The sequence below is a fragment of the Pan paniscus genome, chromosome 13 (assembly GCF_029289425.2).
Source record: "Pan paniscus chromosome 13, NHGRI_mPanPan1-v2.0_pri, whole genome shotgun sequence".
NCBI classification, from domain to species: Eukaryota; Metazoa; Chordata; class Mammalia; order Primates; family Hominidae; genus Pan; species Pan paniscus.
This window is the reverse complement of record NC_073262.2, coordinates 98,652,744-98,674,463: the sequence shown is the minus strand read 5'-3', so window position 1 is coordinate 98,674,463 and position 21,720 is coordinate 98,652,744. Positions and strand designations below refer to the sequence as shown.

At 36.8% G+C, this 21,720-nt stretch overlaps 1 protein-coding gene across 1 annotated transcript in view; it reads left to right on the top strand.

Annotated features, from left to right (window-relative positions):
* Window positions 1-21,720, top strand: part of DNAH7 (dynein axonemal heavy chain 7) — a 336,155-nt gene that overhangs the window by 17,740 nt on the left and 296,695 nt on the right. The window contains exons 3-5 of the mRNA XM_008950635.4: window positions 2,136-2,198; window positions 4,988-5,096; window positions 5,889-6,036. Coding sequence (XP_008948883.3) covers window positions 2,136-2,198; window positions 4,988-5,096; window positions 5,889-6,036 — 320 coding nt within the window. The remainder of the gene's footprint in view (window positions 1-2,135; window positions 2,199-4,987; window positions 5,097-5,888; window positions 6,037-21,720) is intronic.

The window sequence follows — 21,720 nt, the reverse complement described above, 5'->3', positions numbered from 1 at the left end:
GAGACTAAAGGTGTAAACTGAGACTGTCTTCCGCAAACTGAGACTAAAGGTCACCCTAAAAGGAGACTGCAGTGGCTCTCTATTGCCAGCCTGGCCAGTCAAGCCCTGAAACCCATGTCCTCCTTAATATAACAGCACCCACTTGTCTAGCTCTAGTTTGTTCTTCCCCTACCTTTTATTCAGGTTCCTATTCAAACATAACCTCTGCAGAGAGGGTCTTACTACTCCATCTACCTAGCACTTTTCCACTCCTTCCCTCTCTGTTCCTTCACACTGTTTTATTACTCTTCATTGTACATACTAGTTTCTGAGATTATGTTATAGATCTGTTCTGAAATAACTGTCTGTACCTCCTCTAGAATGTGTACTCCATAAGCGGAGGGACTTAGTCCTTTCCAGGACTATGGACTAGGTATCTTAGTCTGTAGTCCTATGACTTAGTCTATGAGCCCAGCACATGGTAGGAGCTGGTGAACCATTGTTGAATTAGGGAATGGATTACCTTCCCCATCCACTCCAACATAGCCTCAAGCCTGCCATTGACATTTAGACTCCAATTCTTGATGCGCCCTCTGACTTCAGTAAGCTCTTTGCTGTCCTTCTCTGTGGAGATCCAGGTATGCTTTAAGGCTTAGCTCCACCCTTTTTCTTTTTGAAACGTTCTTAGAATACTCTGCTCCACATCCTGTCCTAGATGGAAGCACATGGTCTTTAATATTAACTGGAGTGTGTGCTTTGCGAAGGCAGAGACTACATGATTTCTTATCTACGTAATAGGCACAAAAGTGGTACAACAGTATTTACCCCACAGCGTATAGAATATTAAAGGTGTTAATTCATGTAAGCTTCTTAGAAACAATGTGGAACACATATGGTAATCAACATAAAATATGCTCTAATCAATATATAAACATTGATAATTTACATTCTTTGTGTTTTGTACTAAGTCTTCAACATCTAGTACATATTTTAAACTTAAACACATCTCACTTCAGAGGAGCCGCATTTCAAGTGTTTGGTAGTTACAGGGGGCTAGTGCATACTGTTTTGGACAGCACAGCCCCGAAGAATAGAGGAATAGCAGATATAAGGAGCAGCCACTCCCTCTAGGTCTGAGAGAGAGTGCTCGAGGAACAAACTTGGAAGATCCATCCCTTCCCCAAAGCCTTAGATTCAGACCTCATGGGAGATGTGGCTGTGGCCCACTGGATGACAAAGACATTTGCTGAAGGGCTGCAGGTCTGGGCTGGGAGGTGAAAACCACCTACTGGGATCCTGAAAGTTTGAAAGGAAGTCTCTGTCTGTGGTATAAGTGAGACTTGTGGAAAGTTGCTGTCAACTTGCAATATAAGCATACAAGTAAAAAGGTTTTATTTGAGAATAATATACAAGAAGTGAGATTGCAATCCAGGACTTACGTACAGACTAGGGTGGCCTCCAGTATGTCTGGAGAACAAGTTAAATGATTAGGGTTTAATTGGGGAAAGAGGAGGTTATACAAGTTGTTCTGAAAGAAAGTTTATTGGCACTGGCAGTGTCTTACAAGAGCTGGCGAGTTTTGATTGGTGAGTGTCAGCAGTTCCTAGGTAGAACTTGTGATTTTTTTTTTTTTTTTTCTTGAGACAGAGTGTTGCTCTGTCGCCCAGGCTGGAGTGCAGTGGTGCGATCTCGGCTCTCTGCAACCTCCGCCTCCTGGGTTCACGCCATTCTCCTGCCTCAGTCTCCCAAGTAGCTGGGACTACAGGCACCCACCACCATGCCTGGCTAATTTTTTGTATTTTTAGTAGAGACGGGGTTTCACCATGTTAGCCAGGATGGTCTCGATCTCCTGACCTTGTGATCCGCCCACCTCAGCCTCCCAGAGTGCTGGGATTACAGCCACCGCGCCCGGCCGGTTTTGCATACTTTTTAAAGCTTTCTGATAAGTATTGCTGGATATAATTTTCCTTTATTTTCTTGCTCTAAAGAAAACAATTCTGAGACAAACCTGAGAATTTAAAAAGCAGTAAAGTTTATCTTTGAATATGTTGGATAATATGTACTTTTTAAATAGTCTTCTGTAAAATTTGGTTCAGTGAATCAATTTTAGCACTAACAGAGTAAACACTTTTTTCCCCCTCATATTTTTCACACAGGAGAAATTAGCCAGCAAAGAAAAGTTCAAGGCACCAGCAAGAGCTTTACCACAGCTGTCTATGGTAACTTATCCAAATATATTCTCATTGAATTTTTGTGCTTCAAAAAATGTTTATTAGTTTTCTAACTTGAAAATAAGTAAGCGAATTCCTGCTCCATTTGATTCTTTTCTGATGGAGAAATTCTATGAGGTGTGCATATTAGGACAAATAACTATCTTAGTAAAGTAACCATAAGCTATAATTACCTGTATATGTAGAATATTTCAGTATTCTGAATGAACGACTTGCCAAGATTGGTTAGCAAAAGGAGTATTAGCGTTGGAGTAAATAAAAAAGGGCTTGGGGTAAAGCTTTGCCTCTAATGGCTCTGTGCCCTTTGGGGAGTCACTTACCTCTTGAGCCTCAGTTTCTGAGTTTGAAAATGAGCTGAGTTGATTTGATGATCTTCAAGGAGATGGGTCTTCCAGCAGAAAAATGCTGTGCTACAAAATATTTCTTAAATTTTGGAATCTTTTTTCATTATTTTGACTATAAAGTGTCATTGTCTTGTGGAAGAGGCAGTTAATAGACATTTTCAGTTGATAAAGCCCTGTACAAGTTAGATTTTAATGTAATAAAATTTATTGTCTAGTAATTATGTGGAGTTTAATGCCACCAAGTAACAGTCTTGTGACTCCTGAAAGTTAAATTTAAGGGGAGGGTCAATGCAAATATTATTATTTTTTTAAAAAATTGATAAAATATACATAACATAACATAAAATGGTTAAAAATTTAACCATTTTTAAGTATTCAGTGACATTCAGTACATTCACATTGTTGTATAATTATTACTACCACTCATCTCCAGAACTCTTTTCATCTGACTAAACAGCAACCCTGTCCGTTAAACAATGACTCCCCATTTTCCCCTCCCCCACCTCCTGGCAAACCACCATTCATTCTACTTCTTATCTCTATGTATTTGACTACTCTAGGTATTTCATATTGGTGGAATCATACAATATTTGTCCTTTTATGCCTGGCTTATTTCACTCAACATAATGTCTTCAGGGTTCATCCAAAGCATTATTTGCTTTGAAAGATATTTTAAAAGCTGAGAACAAACTATAGAATTGAATTTGTGTTGCTTTGTACAGAGAATATTGCTGATAATTTGAAATGAAGGACAGTTTCGCTTAGGAAACTTGAACTAACATTGTTAGATTAATTATATTGAACATTTAAAAATACAAATTTAATTGAAAATATGCTTTTATTGATAATGGCAAATTATTATAAAATGCCTGCAGAATCGAGCCATAGCATGTTTTCTCTAGTTCTGCAAAATCCCTCTTAATTTTCTAGTGTAAAAGATAAAAAACTGAAATGGAACAGACATTTTTTAGTTTGTTGCGGATTGTTAGTTTACAGATGTAGAAATATAAACTTAATTTAAATTTTCTTATCGAATATCTATGGCTGAGATGCATAATAATTTTTGCTTGTGGGCGAAGCATATAATGATCTAAAATGCTTTTATTGACTGATGTAAACCTGGTTTTGTATTCATATTTGGCTGTGTCTTGCAATTTTTCCTCAGCATTCTTTGAGTCTTATGTGTTTTAAGGGAAATCATATTTTCAACAGATATTTAGAAAATGAGCTATGGATTATTTTTTTTAAAACTACTTTTATTTGAATACAGTATTAAGGTTTGCACCTGGATAGAAGTTCTCCAGCAGTAATTACGACCTGGAGTGATTTTCTTTACAGACTTCAGGCTTCTAGAGGTGACCCCTGTAGTTGAAATCAAGAATGACCTGGCACTGGTGGCTCCCAGCCTCTGTGACCTGATTCTCACCCTTTCTGTACAACTCCTCGTAGCGCTTCTATGAGTTTTAAAACTTTTATGGAGCAAGACGAGAGTTGAGAAATGAGAAGGGCGGGTGGAAAATGGAAGAGCACTGTCTTACATGTTTTCTTATCCTATTTTCCTGTGTAAGAGGTACCTAAAATAAGGACTTGTGTACAGGTAGTTTATTAGGGAAGTGGAAGTAAGAGATTAGGGAGAGTAAAACTAGGCAGAAAGAGAAGCCAGTACAGACATGGACTTTTAAGTTGGTTTGGATTTGAAACGGAGAGACAGACTAAATTGTGCCAAAAATATATAGATTTTACTTTAAAATCCGACTGTCTGGGTTTATTGAAGAATGATAGGCTTCAGCAACAGTAGGTTTGTGTTCTGGTATTGCAATAATTGGCTTGAGCTAATTAGTCATTGCGTTTTTAGAAGATGAAGGTGCTCTCTCCTCTGCCACAGTCCTCACCACACACTGTTGTTTCCCAACATGGAGCCTGAGTGCCAGGAACCTATCATCATTAGCCTTCTCCCTTTTTATGACACCTGCCAAATTGTGTATGTATAATAATTTGTCACCCCTGCCTGAAACAATGGAATACATTTGTGAGTTGTCAGAGCAATCTAGGGTGGTTGACAGCCATGAGAACAGGAAGACCTTTTGGAGCTGGAATGCAGAGGAGACCAGCAGAGAGCACTTCTCATTAAAATAGGTTTAAAGACACTTGACAATATCTGGGGATGAGGACTAGCCTCTCTAGAATGAAGACCCTGGTTTTAGGTAACAGGCATTCACATCCAACCAGCAGCAGGACTTTTGTTAATGTCCCCCAAATGGTGCACACCATGACCGTTCACAGGCTTGAATAAGATCTACTGTTGAGTATTTTCTATCCAGATGTTCTGATCTGTTTGAGAAAATGTCTGTGTTTATAAACACTCGTGCATTTCATGGAAAAAGGTTTTTTTCTGATATTGTTTGTTAATGCTATTTAAATTTTGTATTTTAGGTGAGTACAAAGCCCCACTGGCAGCAGGCAGCTCCATCATTCCATTTGAGTGTAAAGCAGGATGATGAGAGTCCAGAACCATTTAGTGTTAAAAATGAACAGTCCTATGGTAAGAACTTCAATATTCTAAATTAGATTTAAGGATAATTTGTAGAGAGAGACCAGACAATATTTAGTTAATAGTGTAATAGAAGTACAAAACCTGAATGACATTAATGTCAAGTAGAAAAAAATTTTCCCAATACATCTTCCCTCAGAAAATAATTGATTCTAGTTCTTAGTTATTTTAGGCTGTTGTAAATGCTATAAGAGCTGATATTTTAGGAATTGGAATGTTGATACTAAAACGTTTATTTATTGTGGTCAGAATTTGCCTCTACATCAAAGACTGAGATTGTTCTAAGAGGGATTTTAATAAATTATATTTCTTTTTAAAATTTTTTGTGGATTTTAATAAATTGTGAACATGACTTCCAAATTAGTCATTTTAATGTTTTTATTATTTTGACTCATTAAATGTAGTGTTTATCAGATTGATTACAGTTAATATTAACTTTTTGTCATGGTTCTTTAAAATTTCTCAAATAGTTTTGTATCCTGTTTTTATCATAATTTTAATCTTCACTTTTAGAGAATCATATGTAAATATAATAGAAAATTTTATTAGTATATTAATCAAAATATAAATCAGTGGAATATTCTTCAAATAGATGTTTCTAGTTATGATGATACAGAAGAGGAGTAGTTTAACCTCCTGATAGTAAAAAAAAAAATTATACTTAGGATTACTTGATAATGTAATTTTTTATTAAAAGGCGATTTAGCATCTTATTTTAAGCATGTGAAATGCTTTAGCTTACCTTTTAGATGAACAATTGTGCTTTTTTTTTTTTAATTTAAGCTGAATACATGGAACGTTTTGGAAAAAAGGGCAAATTACCCCACCAAGTTGATGATAGTTATGCTGGACCATCTACTTCCAAATCAAAGGGCAAATCTCCACATAAAGAACGAGAAAACTTTCGAAGTACTCTTGTTAATGTCATTATGTAAGTTGCATAGGCTAACCGTTATGTGTTACCCATGTTACAGCCCCTGGCAACGTTTAACCTAAGAATATTAGAATTCTGTGCATCTCTAAGGGTGCCTCGGAGGCTTGTTGGAATGAGGTCAGAGTATAAATAAAGAATGAAAGAGATTGAGTTTAACCCTGTTAAGTGTGTTCCACTTCTAAATATCATGAGTTGTAAAGGTAGCAATGTTAATACTTAATGTTGGCTGAATTTCTGGGAGTTCTTATTATAGCCATGGTAGCCAGTGGAGGATTCTAGCAGGTTTTTTTTTCCCCAATCTCATCTGCTCAGGTGATGGGGGTGACTTTTCCGGCATTGTGATTCTCCTTGTATAGAAAAGGAATTGGGGTGAAATGGTCAGCAGTGTGTGCAGGGCCTGGTCTTACCTGGGTCTCACTGTTTCAGGACAGTTCATAAAGAGCAAGGCAGATGCAAGTCACCAGCTCTTCTTTGCCTTGTTTCCACACCGCTTTGTGCTAGTTGCTTAGTATTCTCTTTAGTTTCGTTATGATTCTCAGGGTGTACACCATTTGTGGGACAAGTGGGGTTTCATGACCCATTGTGGTAAGTAACTCACAGGACCCTGTTCTACTGTCCCATGTGGGACTTTACTGGCTAGATGGTCATCTTGAAGGGAGGACAGTGGGTACTGAGTGCTTACAAGGCTAAAAAGGAGTGTATCGGAGTCCCATGCAGCTGGGTTGAGCGTATGTGCTTCTTCTAGAGTGGTTTCGAGTTTGCTTTTGCCAGGTGCCACTAGGATGCTACCAGCTTTCCCCACTTACATTGTTTTCTTGACTTAAGCACTCTTAGATCAAACAAGCAGTATGATCAACACCCAAATCAATGGAGGGTAGACCTCTGGTTACAAATTTTTAGAAGAATTTTTTTTTTTTCTACCTAGAGCCCTGCCCAAGAAAGATAAGCTTTCTTGACACAACTTCCTGTGCCTGTTATTTTTAGTCTTCCCTTATTTGAGGGTAGGGCAGATCTTGTTTCAGCTTTATACAGGATTTCAGTTGGAATTCCCCATTTCACTCAGGCCTATGGCATCATCTTCTTCCCCATATGGGCATGAAAATCCAAGGCCCTGCCCCCATAAGGGCAGCCATAGCCTTAGGATGGCCATGCCTGGCTACTTAATTTATTTTCCTCCTGATTTTTCTGTTTCTTTCTTGTAAGCTCAGCTATACCTTTAAAAGGAGCTTTGTGATATACTATCCAGTATTTATACAATTGTACTGGGAGGTTTTTTTTTGTTTCTGTGTTGTAAGAAACAGAAGTCTATTTTAACCATCTTTTGTCATTTTTCTGTTTTGCCTTTTATAAACAGGATATAGATGGACTTACTGAAATTCAATCTTAGAGTTCTATGCTTTAATAGCTTGTTTAATCCCATTTGTGTTTATTGGTATTTCTCATATATGTGGACTTCTACCAATGTATTTTATGTTTTCTATTTATCATATGTTGCTTTTGCTTATTTTTTTCTCTTTTTCTGCTTTCTGTTGAATTTTCTCTATTCTTCCTTTATTTTTATTGGTTTAAAAGGTATGAAATATATTTCTGTTCTTTTAATGGTTACCCTAACATTTAAAACTACATATTAAATTCATATTTCTTAAGGTTGAAAATTCATTTTTTTCTATCTTCCTTCTGAATAACACACAAAGACCTTAACATGATTTAATTTAGCTCTGAGCTTTCCTTTGTATTTTCTATGTGATTATTGTTTAATATTTCAGTTCCACCAAGTCCTTAAGTACCCATATTCTCTCTCTCTCTTTTTTTTTTAAGTTAACACTTAGATTTACTAACATGTTTTCAAAATTTTTAGAAAGTTGCTTTTGCATTCCACTTCTCATTTCTGGGTTCATTTTCTTTTTTGCTGAAGTTTGTCTCTTAGTAGTTTACTCTTTCTTTCTGCCTTTCTTTCTTTCTCTCTCTCTCTCTCCTTTCTTCCTTCCTTCCCTCCCTCCCTTCCTCCCTCTTTTATTCTTTTCTCTTTTCTTTTTTTCTTTTTTCTTTTCTTTCTCCTCTCTCCTTCCCTTTCATTCCCTTCCCTTCTTCTTTTTCTTCCCTCCCTCTCTTTATTCTTCTTCTCCTCCTCCTCCTTCTCTTCCTCCTCCTCCTCTTCTCTTCCTCCTCCTCCTCCTCTTCTCTTCCTCCTCCTCCTCCTCCTTCTCCTCCTCCTCCTTCTCCTCCTCCATCTCCTCTTCCTCCTCCTCCTCCCCCTCCTTCACCTTCTCCTTCTTTTCTTCTCTCCCTCTCCCTCTCTTTTTTGAGACAGAATCTCACCCTCTTGCCCAGGCTGGAGTGCAGTGGCATGATCATGGCTCACTCCAGACTTAGACACCCTGGGCTCAGATGTTTCTCCCACCTCAGGCTCCTGACTAAGGCACGTGCCACAACACCTGACTAATTTTTTGTATTATTGTTATTTTTTGTAGAGATGGGGTTGCACCATGTTGCCCAGGCTGGTGTCAAACTCCTGGGCTCAAGTGATCCCCTACCTCAACCTCTCAGAGTGCTGGGATTAATAGGTGTGAGCCACTGTGTCTGGCCAGTAGTTCTTTCAATGAGAATAAAGAGTAGTAAACTCTAGATATTCATGTCTATAAAGGTCTCAATTTCATCCTTTTTCTTGAATTAATGGTTAAGTTGGCTGTAGAATTAAAGAATAATAGCAGTTTTTCCCCTATACATCTGGGAAATTATAGATTGAAAAATATTAATGATTACCTTTTTAAAAATTATTATTTCAATAGTTTTTGGGGAAACAGGTGGTGTTTGGTTACATGGGTAAATTCGTTAGTGGTGATTTCTGAGATTTTGGTGCACTCATCATCTAAACAGTGTACACTGTACCCAATGTGTAGTCTGTTATCCCTCACCCCCCTGCACCCTTTCCCCCTTGAGTCTCCAGAGTCCATGATATCATTCTTATGCCTTTGCGTCCTCATAGCTTAGGTCCCACATATGAGTGAGAACATTCGATGTTTGGATTTCCATTCCTGAGTTACTTCACTTAGAATAATGGTCACCAACTCCATCCACGTTGCTGCAAATGCTGTTATTTTATTCCTTTTTAGTAGTATTCCATGGTGTGTGTGTGTGTGTGTGTGTGTATGTATACACACACACACACACACACACACATACATATATATATATATATAAACATTTTTTTATCCACTCATTGATTGATGAGCATTTAGGCTGGTTCCATATTTTTACAATTGTGAATTTTGCTGCTATAAACGTGTGTGCAAGTGTCTTTTTTATATAATGACTTATTTTCCTCTGGGTAGATACTGAGTAATGGGATTGCTTCATCGAATGATAGTTCTATCTTTAGTTCTTTAAGGAATCTCCATACTGTTTTCTATAGTAGTTGTAGTAGTTTACATTCCCATTAGCAGTGTAAAAGTGTTCCCTTTTCAACACATCCACACCAACATCTATTATTTTTTGATTTTTAAATTATGGCCATTCTTGCAGGAGTAAAGTGGTATTGCATTGTGGTTTCGATTTGCATTTCCCCAATAATTAGGGATGTTGAGTATTTTTTCATATGCTTTTTGGCCATTTGCATATCTTTTGAAAATTGTCTATTCATGTCCTTAGCCCACTTTTGATGGGATTTTTTTTCTTCCTGATTTTTTGAGTTCCTTATAGATTCTGGATATTAGTCCTCTGTCAGATGCATAGTTTGCGAATTTATTCTCCCACTCTGGGTTGTCTGTTTTCTCTGCTGATTACTTCTTTTGCTGTGCAGGAGCTTTTTAGTTTAATTAAGTCCCATCTATTTATCTTTGTTTCTGTTGCATGTACTTTTGGATTCTTGGTCATGAACTCTTTGCCTAAGCTAATATCCAGAAGTTTTTCTGATGTAATCTTCTAGAATTTTTATGGTTTCAGATCTTAGATTTAAGTCTTTGATCCATCTTGAGTTGATTTTTGTATAAGGCGAGAGATAACCATTATGTTTTGGCATGCATTGTTGACGAGAACCCTATGTGACTTTATTTGTCATTATTTTGTTGGTAATCTGTCTTGATTCTAACCTTTTTTGGGGGGAACATTTTATTTTCAAAGCCTCACAGATAGGCTTTTTTTCCCCTTTTTAAAAAAAAAGCTTTGAGAGATAATTCACATGCCACTAAATTCATCTATGTTAAATGTAAAATTTAGTGAGTTTTAGCGAATTTTTGTAGTTGCACAACCTTCACCAAAATCCAGTTTTAGAATACTTTTGTCATTCACAAAAGTTTCCACTTGCCCGTTTCAATTAATCCTCTTGCCCACTGGTTGCCCCAGGTAATCGCTAGTCTTCTTTCTATCTCTATACTTTTACCTTTTCTAAAATTTCATATAACTGCAATTATATATTTATTTCTGAGGTTTATTCATGGCATTTATTGTGTTTGGGTTTTGACTATTATGAATGATGCTGATGTGAACATTTGCATGCACGTCTTGTGAACATACATTTTCATTTTTGCTGGGCAGATAGCTGAGTGTAGAATGAAAAGTTGTATAGTAGGTGTATGTTCAACTTTTTAAGACATGCTAAATTGTTTTCCAAGCTGCTGTACATTTTCTATTCCTACAAACAACAAACGAAGAAGTTTCTAGTTTCTCCACCTTACCCACATTTTGTTTTTATTTTATTTTGACACTGTAGCCATTCTAGTAGATGTGTTTTATCTTATTATGGCTTTAAGTTGATTTCCCTAATGACTAATATTGGGTATCATTTTTTGTGCTTGTTTGACATTCATGTATCTTCTTTGATGAGGTGCCTATTTAAATATTTGGCCCTTTTTTTATTGCGTAGTTTGCTGCTGCTGTATGCATTGGAAGAGTTCTTCATATATTTCCTTTACAAGTCCGTTTCAGATATCTTTTGCAAATATTATCTCCCAGTTTGTGCCTTATCTTTTCACACTATTGGTACATAATAATTTTATATATTTATGGGATACATGTAATATTTCAATATATGTCTACAATCAAATCAGGGTAATTGGGATATCTATCCCCTCAAATATTTATTATTTCTTTGTGCAGATAACTCTTTGATATACTTATTTTCTTTATTTCGAATATATACCCAGCAATAGGATTTCTGGATCATGTAGTATTCTGTAATTACTTTTGAAACAATCTAATAATTCTATGTTTCGTTTTTAAAGGAACTTCCATACTGTTTTCTATATTGGCTGTACTAATTTACATTCCCACCAACAATGTGTGTGTGAATTCTCTTTCTCTACATCCTTGCCCACATCTGTTATTTTTTGTCTTTTTGATAATAGCCATTTTAACTGGGGTAAAATAATATCTCATTGTGGTTTTGCTTTGCATTTCCCTGATGATTAGAGATGTTGAGCAAGTTTTCACACATCCGTTGGCCATATGTACGTCTTCTTTGGAGAAATATCTATTCAGATCATTTGCCCATTTTTAATCAAATTATTATTATTATTATTATTATTATTTGTTGTTGAGTTGTTTGAGTTCCTTATATATTCTGGTTATTAATCCCTTATCCCTTGTCTATGGATAGTTTGCAAATATTTTTTCCCATTCTGTGGGTTGTCTCTTCATTCTGTTGATTGTTTCTTTTGCTATGCAAATATTTTTAGCTTGATATAATCTTATTTTTCTTTTGTTGCTTATGCTTTTGAGGTCTTACCCCAAAAAATCTTTGCCCAGACCAATCTCCTGAAGCATTTTTCCAATGTTTTCTTCTAGTACTTTCATAGTTTCAGGTCTTAGATTTAAGTCTTTAATCCATTTTCATTTTATTTTTGTAGATGGTGAGAGATAGGGTCTAGTTTTATTCTTCATATGGATACCCAGTTTCCCCAGCACCATTTATTGAAGAGGCTGTCCTTTCCCCAATTTATGTTCTTGGCACCTTTGTCAAAAATGAGTTGAATATAAATGCATGGATTTATTTATGCTTTCTCTATTCTTTTCCACAGGTCTAAGTGTCTGTTTTTATGTCAGCATTATGCTGTTTTGGTTACTATAGCTTTGTACTGTATTTTGAAGTCTGGTAGTGTGATTCCTCCATTTTTGGTCTTTTTGTTGTTGTTGTTGTTAAGGATTAGGGCTATTTGGGGTCTTCTGTGGTTCCATATAAATTTTAGGATTGTTTTTTCTATGTCTGTGAAGAGTGTCATTTGTATTTTGATAGGGAGTGTATTGAATGTATAGATTGCTTTGGGCAGTATGGACATTTTAACAATAATAATTTTTCCAATCCATGATTGCTTTGCATTTTTTAAGGGATTTTCTTCAATTTATTTTTTTCAGTGTTTTTTATTTTTCATTGTAGAGATCTTTCACTTTTTGATTAAATTTCTTCCTAGTTAATTAGTTTCTTAGCTGTTATAAATTGGATTGCTTTCTTTTTCTGAATGTTTGCTATTGGTATATTGAAATGCTACTGAGTTTTGTATGTTGATTTTGTATCTTGCAACTTTGCTGAAATCATTTATCAGTTCTAACAATTTTTGGGTAGAGTCCTTTTTTTTTCTTTCTAAATATAAGATCATGTCATTTGCAAACAAGAACAATTTGACTTCTGCCTTTCCAATTAGGATGCCCTTTCTTTATCTTGCATAATTGCTCTGGCTAAGACTTCTGGTACAATGTTGAATAAAAGTGGTGAAAGTGGCAACCTTCTCTTGTTCCAGATCTTACAGAAAACTATTTTAATTTATCCCCATTTAGTATGATGAAAGCTGCAGATTTGTCATATATGGCCTTTATTGTTTTGTGGTATGTTCCTTCTGTACCAAGCTTGTGGAGAGTTTTTTTCACAAGGGCATGTTGAATTTTATTATCAAATGCTTTTTCCACATCTATTAAGATGATTGTATGGTTTCTCTTTCTTTGGTTGATGTGGTGTATCACATATATTGATTTATGAATGTTGAACCATCCTTGCATTCCTAGAATATATCCCCCTTGATTGTGGATTGTGGTATGTTATCTTTTTGATGTATTATTGGATTTGGTTTTGGTATTTTGGTGAGGATTTTTGTGTCTATGTTCCTCAGGAATATTGACCTGTAGTTTTCTCCTTTTGTTGTATCCGTATCTGGTTTTGGTATCAAGGTAATGCTTACCTTGTAGAATGAGTTAGGAAAAATTCCTTTCTCTTCAAGTTTTTGGAATAGTTTGAGAAAAGTTGGTGTTAGTACTTTAAAATTTTCATGGAATTCAGCAGTAAAGTTATCCAGTGTTGGGCTTTTCTTTTTGGGGAGACTTTTTATTACTGTTTCAATCTCATTACTCACTATTTGTTGTGCAAATAATTTTATTACTGATTCAATCTCATTACTCATTATTTGTCTATTTCTTCCCTGGTTCAATATTGGTAGGTTATATGTGTCTAGGGATGTGTCTATTTTTTCTAGGTTTTTGAATTTATTGTTGTGTAGTTGTTGATCATAATAGTCTCTAATGATTTTTTCTTAGTCTAGTTAGTGGTTTGTCAATTTTATTTATCTTTTTAAAAAACTAAATTTTGAAATCTTTTTTTGTCTTTTTTTTTTTTTTTGAGGCAGAATCTCACTCTGTTGAGTACAGTGATGTAACCTAGGCTCACTCCAACCTCCACCTCCTGGGTTCAAGTGCTTCTCATGCCTCAACCTCCTAAGTAGCTGAGATAACAGGAACACACCTCCACCCCCAGCTAATTTTTTCTATTTTTAGCAGAGACAGGGTTTTGCCACGTTGGCCAGGCTAGTCTCTAACTCCTGGCCTCAAGTGATCCAGCTGCCTTGGCTTCCCAAAGTGCTGGGATTACAGGCGTGAACCACTGCACCTGGATTTTGGTCTCTTATTTAGTTCTACTCTGGTCTTTATTATTTCTTCTACTAATTTTGGATTTGATTTGTTCTTGCTTTTCTATTTCCTTAAGGTATGTTTTTATGTTGTTTATTTGAAATCTATTTTTTATGGGTTTCTTACTATAAACTTCCCTTTTAGCACTGCTTTTGCTGTATTCCATAGGTTTTAGTATACTATGTTTTCATTTTTATTTGTTTCAAGAAATTTTTTATTTCCATCTTAATGTTTTCGTTGATCCAGAGGTTCTTCATGAGCTTGGTATTTAATGTCCCTGTATTTGTACTGTTTTCAAAGTTGCTCTTGCTATTGGTTTCTAGTTTTACTTCATTGTGTGTGATTTGATTTTTTTACATTTGCTGAGACTTGTTTTGTGGCCTAACATGTGGTCTAACCTGGAGTATGTTCCATGCACTGATGAGAAGAATGCATATTTTGTAGCTATTGAAAGGAACATTTTGTAAATGTCTGTTAGGTCCATTTGGTCTACAGTGCAGTTTAGGTTCAGTGTTTCTTTGTTGATTTACTGTCTAGATGATCTGTCCAATGCTGAAAGTGGGGAATTAAAGTCCCTTTCTATTGTATTGGGGTCTATGTCTCTCCTTAACTTTAATAATATTTTCTTTATATATCTGAATGCTCCAGTATTGAGTGGGTATATATTTATAATTAGATCTACTTGGTGAATTGATCCCTTTTCATTATATAATGACCTCCTTTATCTCTTTTTATGTTTTTTTACTTAAAGTCTATTTTGTCTGATAGAAGTATAGTTACTACTTCATCTGTAAAGGCACACATGGACTAAAAGTGAAGATATACCATGCAAATTCTAAACCTGTTTTTGGTTCCCATTTGCATGGAATATCTTCATTTTTAGTCTATAGGTGTACCTTTACAGGTGAAGTGAGTTTCTTGTCAGCAGCATATAGTTGGGTTTTGTTTTTTTAATCAACTCAACCAGTCTGTATCTTTTAATTAGGGGAATTTAAACTGTTTATATATATTAAAGGTTGTTATTAATAGGTGAGGGCTTACTCCTGTCATTTTAATGATTGTTTTCTGGTTGTTTTATATGGCCTTTGTTCTCCTCTTACTGCTTACCTTTGTGATTTGGTGTTCTTCTATAAAGTATTGCTTGATTCCTTTTTCTCATTTGTGTATCTGCTCTTCTAGTGAATTTTATGCTTTAGTGTGTTTTCATGATGGTAGATATCATCCTTTTGCTTCCAGATGTAGGTCTCTCTTAACCATTTCCTGTAGGACCTGTTTAGTGGTGGTGAATTTGCTCAGTTTTTATTTGTTAGGGAAAGTCCTTATTTCTCCTCACTTCTGAAGGATAGCTTTGCTAAGTATAGTATTCTTGATTGACAGTTTTTTTTCTTTTAGCACTTTAAATATATAGTCTTATTCTGTCTTGGTCTTTAAGGTTTCTGCTGATAAGTATGCTGTTTTTCGGTTGGCTATTCCCTTATATGTCACTTGACAAGAAAATTTTACAGCAAGTTTTCTTGTGCTGTTTTTAGAATTCTTTGTCTTTGACTTTTGACAGATTAACTATATATGTTGTGCCGCAGAGAGGAACTTGTTGGATTGAATCTATTTGGGGATCTTTCTGAGTTTTGTATTTCTAGATGTTTATATCTCTTCTAAGACTTGGGAAGTTTTCAGTTATTATCTCATTAAATTAATTTTCTATGCTTTTTCCCATCTTTTCTCCTTCTGGAACTTGCCAAATTTCAATATTTGTTTGCTTGATGGTATCCCATATGCCCCTCAGGCTTTCTTCTTTTTGATTCATTTTTATTGTCTCACTGGGTTATTTCAAAATACCTGTCTTCAAGTTAAAAAATTCTTCCTCCTACTTGATCTAGTCCATTGCAGAAACTCCTGATTTTTTTATTTTGTCCATTTCTTCAGTTTCAGGATTTCTGTTTGGTTCTTTTTTTGTGATATCTATCCTTTCATTAAATTTCTAATTCAGATTATGAGTTTTTCTGATTTGCTTATATTGTTTATATGTGTTCTCTTGTATCTTGCTGAGTTTTCTTGAGATCATTATTTTTAATTCCTTTTCAGGCGTTTTTTAGATTTCCTTTTCTTTGGGGCTTATTGGTAGAGAATTATTGTGTTCCTTTGCAGGTGTTGTGTTTCCTTGATTTTTTCATGTTTCTGTTGTCCTTATGTTGATATCTGTGCATCTGTTATAACTGTCACTTCTTCCAATTTTATGAAGCAGCTTCCATAGGAAAATACTTTTTCTTGTGAATGTATCAATATGTTAACTGGGTAGGGTGCCTTGGCTTTGGTTCTGGGTGGACACCATAGTGTAATGTTCGTATGATTACTTTGACTGTATTTGATATCAGTAGTGTCTGCAAATTACTTAGTGGCTAGGCTGTGGGTGTTTGTGGAGGCTGTGATGAGGCTTTGCTAAGGACAGGGATACCAGGTAGGCTAGTCCTTAGGTCCCTAGGTGGTACATGGGGGCACTGGCAGGGATTTGGTATGACTCATGGAGGGCAGTATCTGGGTCCCAGGAGGGGTGTGTGGGTGCTGGCAATGGTGGCAGTGGGCTAGGTGGACTGGTCCTTGGTTTCCTGGGTGGCATGCATGGGCACTGGCAGTGTTGAGCCCTGGGAATGCCAGTCCTTAGGTCTCTAGGCAGAGCATGTGGGCACTAGTAGGCAAGGAGATCTGCTCTTTGGGGCCCAGATGGGTTGCATAGATGCCAGCAATAGTGAAGGCAGGTTGGTCCTTGAGTGCTAGAATGGATCACACCCAGATTATTGGTGTCGGCCACAGGCCAGCTGGAAAGGTCCAGGGTAGGGCAGGTGGGCACTGGCAGCGTCTGCAGTGGGGTGGGCAGGCTGGTCCCTGGACCCCCAGGTGGGACACACAGTGTCCCTGCTGATGAGGGGGCATGGTCATTGTTGGTGGCAGTGGCCCAAGGTAGACTGCTCTTAGGCTCTGGGGAGTACACACTTTGGTTCCCAATACCTTGGGGGAAGACTCCTTGATGTGCTGGATTGCCTATTCCTTGGGTAGTAGGACACTGCATGAACTTGGGTGCTGGTGATGTGGCAATCCACTGGGTTCAGCCAATGCCATGCTATTGTAGCCCTCTGGGTGGATGTAGGGGGATGTCAGTGGGGCCTTAAGAATGTGGAGGCCAGGCACAGTTGCTCATGCCTGTAATCTCAGAACTTTGAGAGGCTGAGGTGGACAGATCACCTGAGGTCAGGAGTTCGAGACCAGCCTGGCCAACATGGCGAAACCCTGTCCCTACTAAAAATACAAAAAAATTAGCTGGGCATGGTGGCGGGCACCTGTAGTTCCAGCTACTTGGGAGGCTGAGGCAGGGGAATCGCTTGAACTCAGGAGGCAGAGGTTTCAGTGAGCTGAGATCACGCCATTGCACTCCAGCCTGGGCAACAAGAGTGAAACTCCGTCTGGAAAAAAAAAAAAAAAAAGAATGTGGAGATGCAGGTACTGTTGGTTGTACCAAGGGCAGGGTATAATCCTGTGGTGTTGGCTCTGCTCTCAAAATGGTGCAGTGCTATGGCAGCTTGGGTTCCAGAAGTGGGATTTAGCCCAAGTTCCATCTCTGGAACAATGCAGTTGTGGGTGCTCCATGCAGCACCCTATACTAGGCTCAGGGATCCTGAGAGCCAACAGGCTTTTCTGTATCTAGGACTGCAGGTTTCTTGGGTGGAAATGTGAACAGCTGGGAAATACCTCACTTACATTTTTCCTGCAATGGAGCATTCCTCCTGGCTCTGTGCTGAACTGGCCTACTGCCCTACTTTCCTCTCTACATTGCCATCTTAAGTTTTCCGTGCCTCAGAGGGTCCCTGTTTTTTCTCTGCTGGATTCCAGTGTTCTCCCCTAGGTGATCTACTTGATGTGTGTTTATGTACTTGCTGTTGTGGTCCTTCTTTATGGAGAAGACAGGCACTGGGTGCCTCTCTTCAGCTACTTCATACAATCATCCTTGAGAGCTGTTTGGCAGTAAACATGACAGTCTTCTGTCATCTTCTCTTCTCCTTTGTTCATTTAGTTTTCTTCCTCCAACAAATCCAAAGTGCCTTAGAGGTGGTGCAAAGACCCATCAGACTTCATACACTAGAAGGTGATGCAACAATGGTTGCAGGTTATATCAATATTTTTTGAAAATAAAAAGTTTTACATTTTTTAAAAATATAATTTATCAATTTTCCTTTTGTTGTTCATACTTTTGGAGACATATAAGTCTTTTCCTAATACAAATTCTCAAAGATTTCCTCCTATATTTTCTTCTGGAAGTCTTATAGGTTTTTTTTTGAGATGGAGTCTTTGTCTGTCACCCAGGCTGGAGTGCAGTGGCGTGATCTTGGCTCACTGCAACCTCCGCCTCCTGGGTTCAAGCGATTTTCCTACCTCAGCCTCTCAAGTACCTGGGATTACAGGTGTGCACCACCACAACCAGCTAATTTTTGTATTTTTAGTAGAGATGAGGTTTCACCATGTTGGTCAGGCTGGTCTCAAACTCCTGACCTCGGGTGATCCACTTGCCTCGGCCTCCCAAAGTGCTGGGATTACAGGCATGAGCCACTGTGCCTGGCCTAGGTTTTTAAAAATACTTTTAACTCTTAACGTTTACATGCATGATACATTTCAACTTCATTTTTGTCTATGGTGTAAGGTACGGTTTGATGTTCAATTTTTTGGCATATAAATGTTCAAATGTTTCAACCCCTAATCCCTTGAATTACCTTGGCATACTTGAGGAAAATAATTTCACCATGTACGAGGGGCTATTTCTGTTCCATTGATCTATATGTTTATTTTTACACCAGTACCATACTTGTCTTGATTACTTTAGCTTCATAGTAAGTTTTGAAATTAGATAGTTTAAGCCCTCAAAATTTATTCTTCTTTTTCAAAATTATTTTGGGTGTTTTAGGTCTTTTGCATTTCTACATACATTTAGAGATCAGCTTGTCAGATTTTGCAAAGGAAAAATGCCTACTGGGACTTAGAAAGCATTGCATTGAGACTGTGAATGAATTTTTGGAGAATTGTCATTTCAGTAATATTGACTTGCCTAGTCCATGAACATGTTATTTCTCTCCACTTATTTAGATCTTCGGTTGCTCTCAGCACTTTATATACATTTTTGTGTAGAAATCTTGCCCTTCTTTTTAAAAATGTAATCCCATTAATTTTATTGTGAATGAAATTATTTAATTTTATTTTCTGGTTGTTCTTTGCCAGTATATAGAAAAATCAGTTGATTTTTGCTTGTTGACCTTACGTTTTTGAGACCTTACTAAACTTACTTATTTTAGAGCTTTTAAAAGTTCCTTAGAATTTCCTATACATACGATCATGCTGTATGCAAGTAAAAACAATTTTATTTCTTCATTTCCAACTTGGATGCTTTTCTTTTTATATCCTTTTTGCACTTATTAGGTCCTTTGGTATATTATTGAAAATAATTGGTGAGAGTGGAATTCTTAGTCTAAGGGAGAAAGCATTCAGATTTTCACATTAATGTGAAATGTTAGTTGTAGGTTTTTAAGACACTGTGGAGAAAAGGAACCTTTGTACAGTGTTGATGAGAATGTAAATTAGTGCAGCCATTGTGGAAATTTGTATGAATATTTGTCAAAAAACTAATAATAGAATTACCATATGATCTAGCAATCTCATTTTTGGGTATTCACCCAAAAGATTTGAAATTAGTATGTTCAAGAGACATCTGCATGCCCATGTTCATTTCAGCACTGTTTATAATAGCTGAGTTATGTAATCAACCTGACTGTCCATCAGCAGATGAATGGATTAAAAAAAATGTGGTATATATACACAATGGAATACACTTCAGCCTTAAAAAAGGGAAATTTTATCATTTAACTTGGATGGAATCGAAGAACACTATGCTAAGTGAAATAAGATAGGTACAGAGAGACAAATATGCATGTTCTCATATGTTTAATCTAAAATACTTGAACTAAAAGAAGCAGAGAGTAGAATGGTTGTTACCAGAGGCTGGAGGGAGGCAGGGGGAATGGGGAGATGATGGTTAAAGGCTACAAAGACTTAGTTAGACAGGGGTAAGTTTTGTTTTTTTCTTTAAAACATATTGCACAGCATGGCAAATTTAGTAAATGTATTGTGCATTTCAAAATCTTTGAGAGTAAATTTCATAAATTCTCCACACAAAGTGTTAAGTATTTAGGTGATGGATATGTTAATTAGCTTTAATTATTCCACATTGTATTAATAAATCATAACACTTTTTACCTTATAATCATATACAACTATAAATCATCAATTTACAGTTAAATTACATATTAAATAATTAAATGAAGAAAAAATAACACAACGTGGGCTCAAAAAATATGTAAAGGAAATAGATATCTTTTATCACTTCCTTTCCAAATTTGTTGAGATATTTTATCATGAATGAATCCTGGATTTTTGTTAAATGCTTTTTCTGTGTCTATTGAGGTGATCATTTGGTTTTTGTTCTTTATTCTATTAATGTGATATATTACATTAGTTGCTTTTTATATATTAGTGCAACCTTGCATTCCTCTCACTTAGTCATTGTGTGTAATCCTTTTAATATGTTGCTGGATCTGATTTGCTAGTATTTTGTTCGGGATTTTTTAGTTTATATTCATGAATGATATGGCCCTGTAGTTTTCTTGTGATATTGTTGTCTGGCTTTGATATCAGGCCACTAATGGCCTCATAAAAAGAGTTGGGAAGTGTTTTTACCTCTTCTATTTTCTGAAAGAATTTGTGTAGAATTGGTATTATTTCCTCCTTGTTTGATCAAATTCATTAGTGAAGCCATCTGGACTTGAACTTTTCTTTGTTGGCAAGCTAATTACTAACTCAATTAGTGTACTTGATACAGATCTATTCAGATTTTCTGTTGTTTATTGGGTCATATTTGATCCTTTTTTGCCTTTTGGGAACGTATTCTTTTTATGTAATTTGTTGGCAGAAAGCTGTTCAGATAACCTCCTTGTTTTCAGCCTTCCTACTCATTCTCTCCTTTGGTATCTGCCAACCCTGACACCAGAGCCTTTTCTAGTGGTCTCCCAGGCAGATTGTTTTCCTTCCTGTATGAGTTTTGGGCTGTGGTGTCTTAAACTCTGTTTCATCTGTCCTCTCTTTTATGGTTTGGCTCTGTGTCCCCACCCAAATCTCATTTGAATTGCACTCCCATAATTCCCATATGTTGTGGGAGAGACCTGGTGGGACATAATTGAATCATGCGGATGGTTTCTCCCATACTGTTCTCATGGTAATGAATAAGTCTCAGGAGAGCTGATGGTTTGATAAGGGGAAACCCGTTTTACTTGGTTCTCATTTCTCTCTCTTGCCACCACATGTAAGAAGTGCCTTTTGCCTTCTGCCATGATTGTGAGACCCCCCCAACCACATGGAACTGTAAGTTCTATTAAACCTATTTCTTTTGTAAATTGCCCAGTTTCAGGTATGTCTTTATCAGCAGCATGAAAATGGACTAATACAGTAAATTGGTACCAGTATAGTGGGGTGTTGCTGAAAAGATATGTGAAAATGTGGAAGCAACTTTGGAACTGGGTAAAAGGCAGAGGTTGGAACAGTTAGGAAGGCTCAGAAAAAGATAGGAAAATGTGGGAAAGTTGGGAACTTCCTAGAGACTTGTTGAATGGCTTTGACCAAAAGCCTGATAGTGATATGGACAATAAGATCCAGGCTGAGGTGGCCTCAGATGGAGATGAGGAACTTGTTGGGAACTGGAGCAAA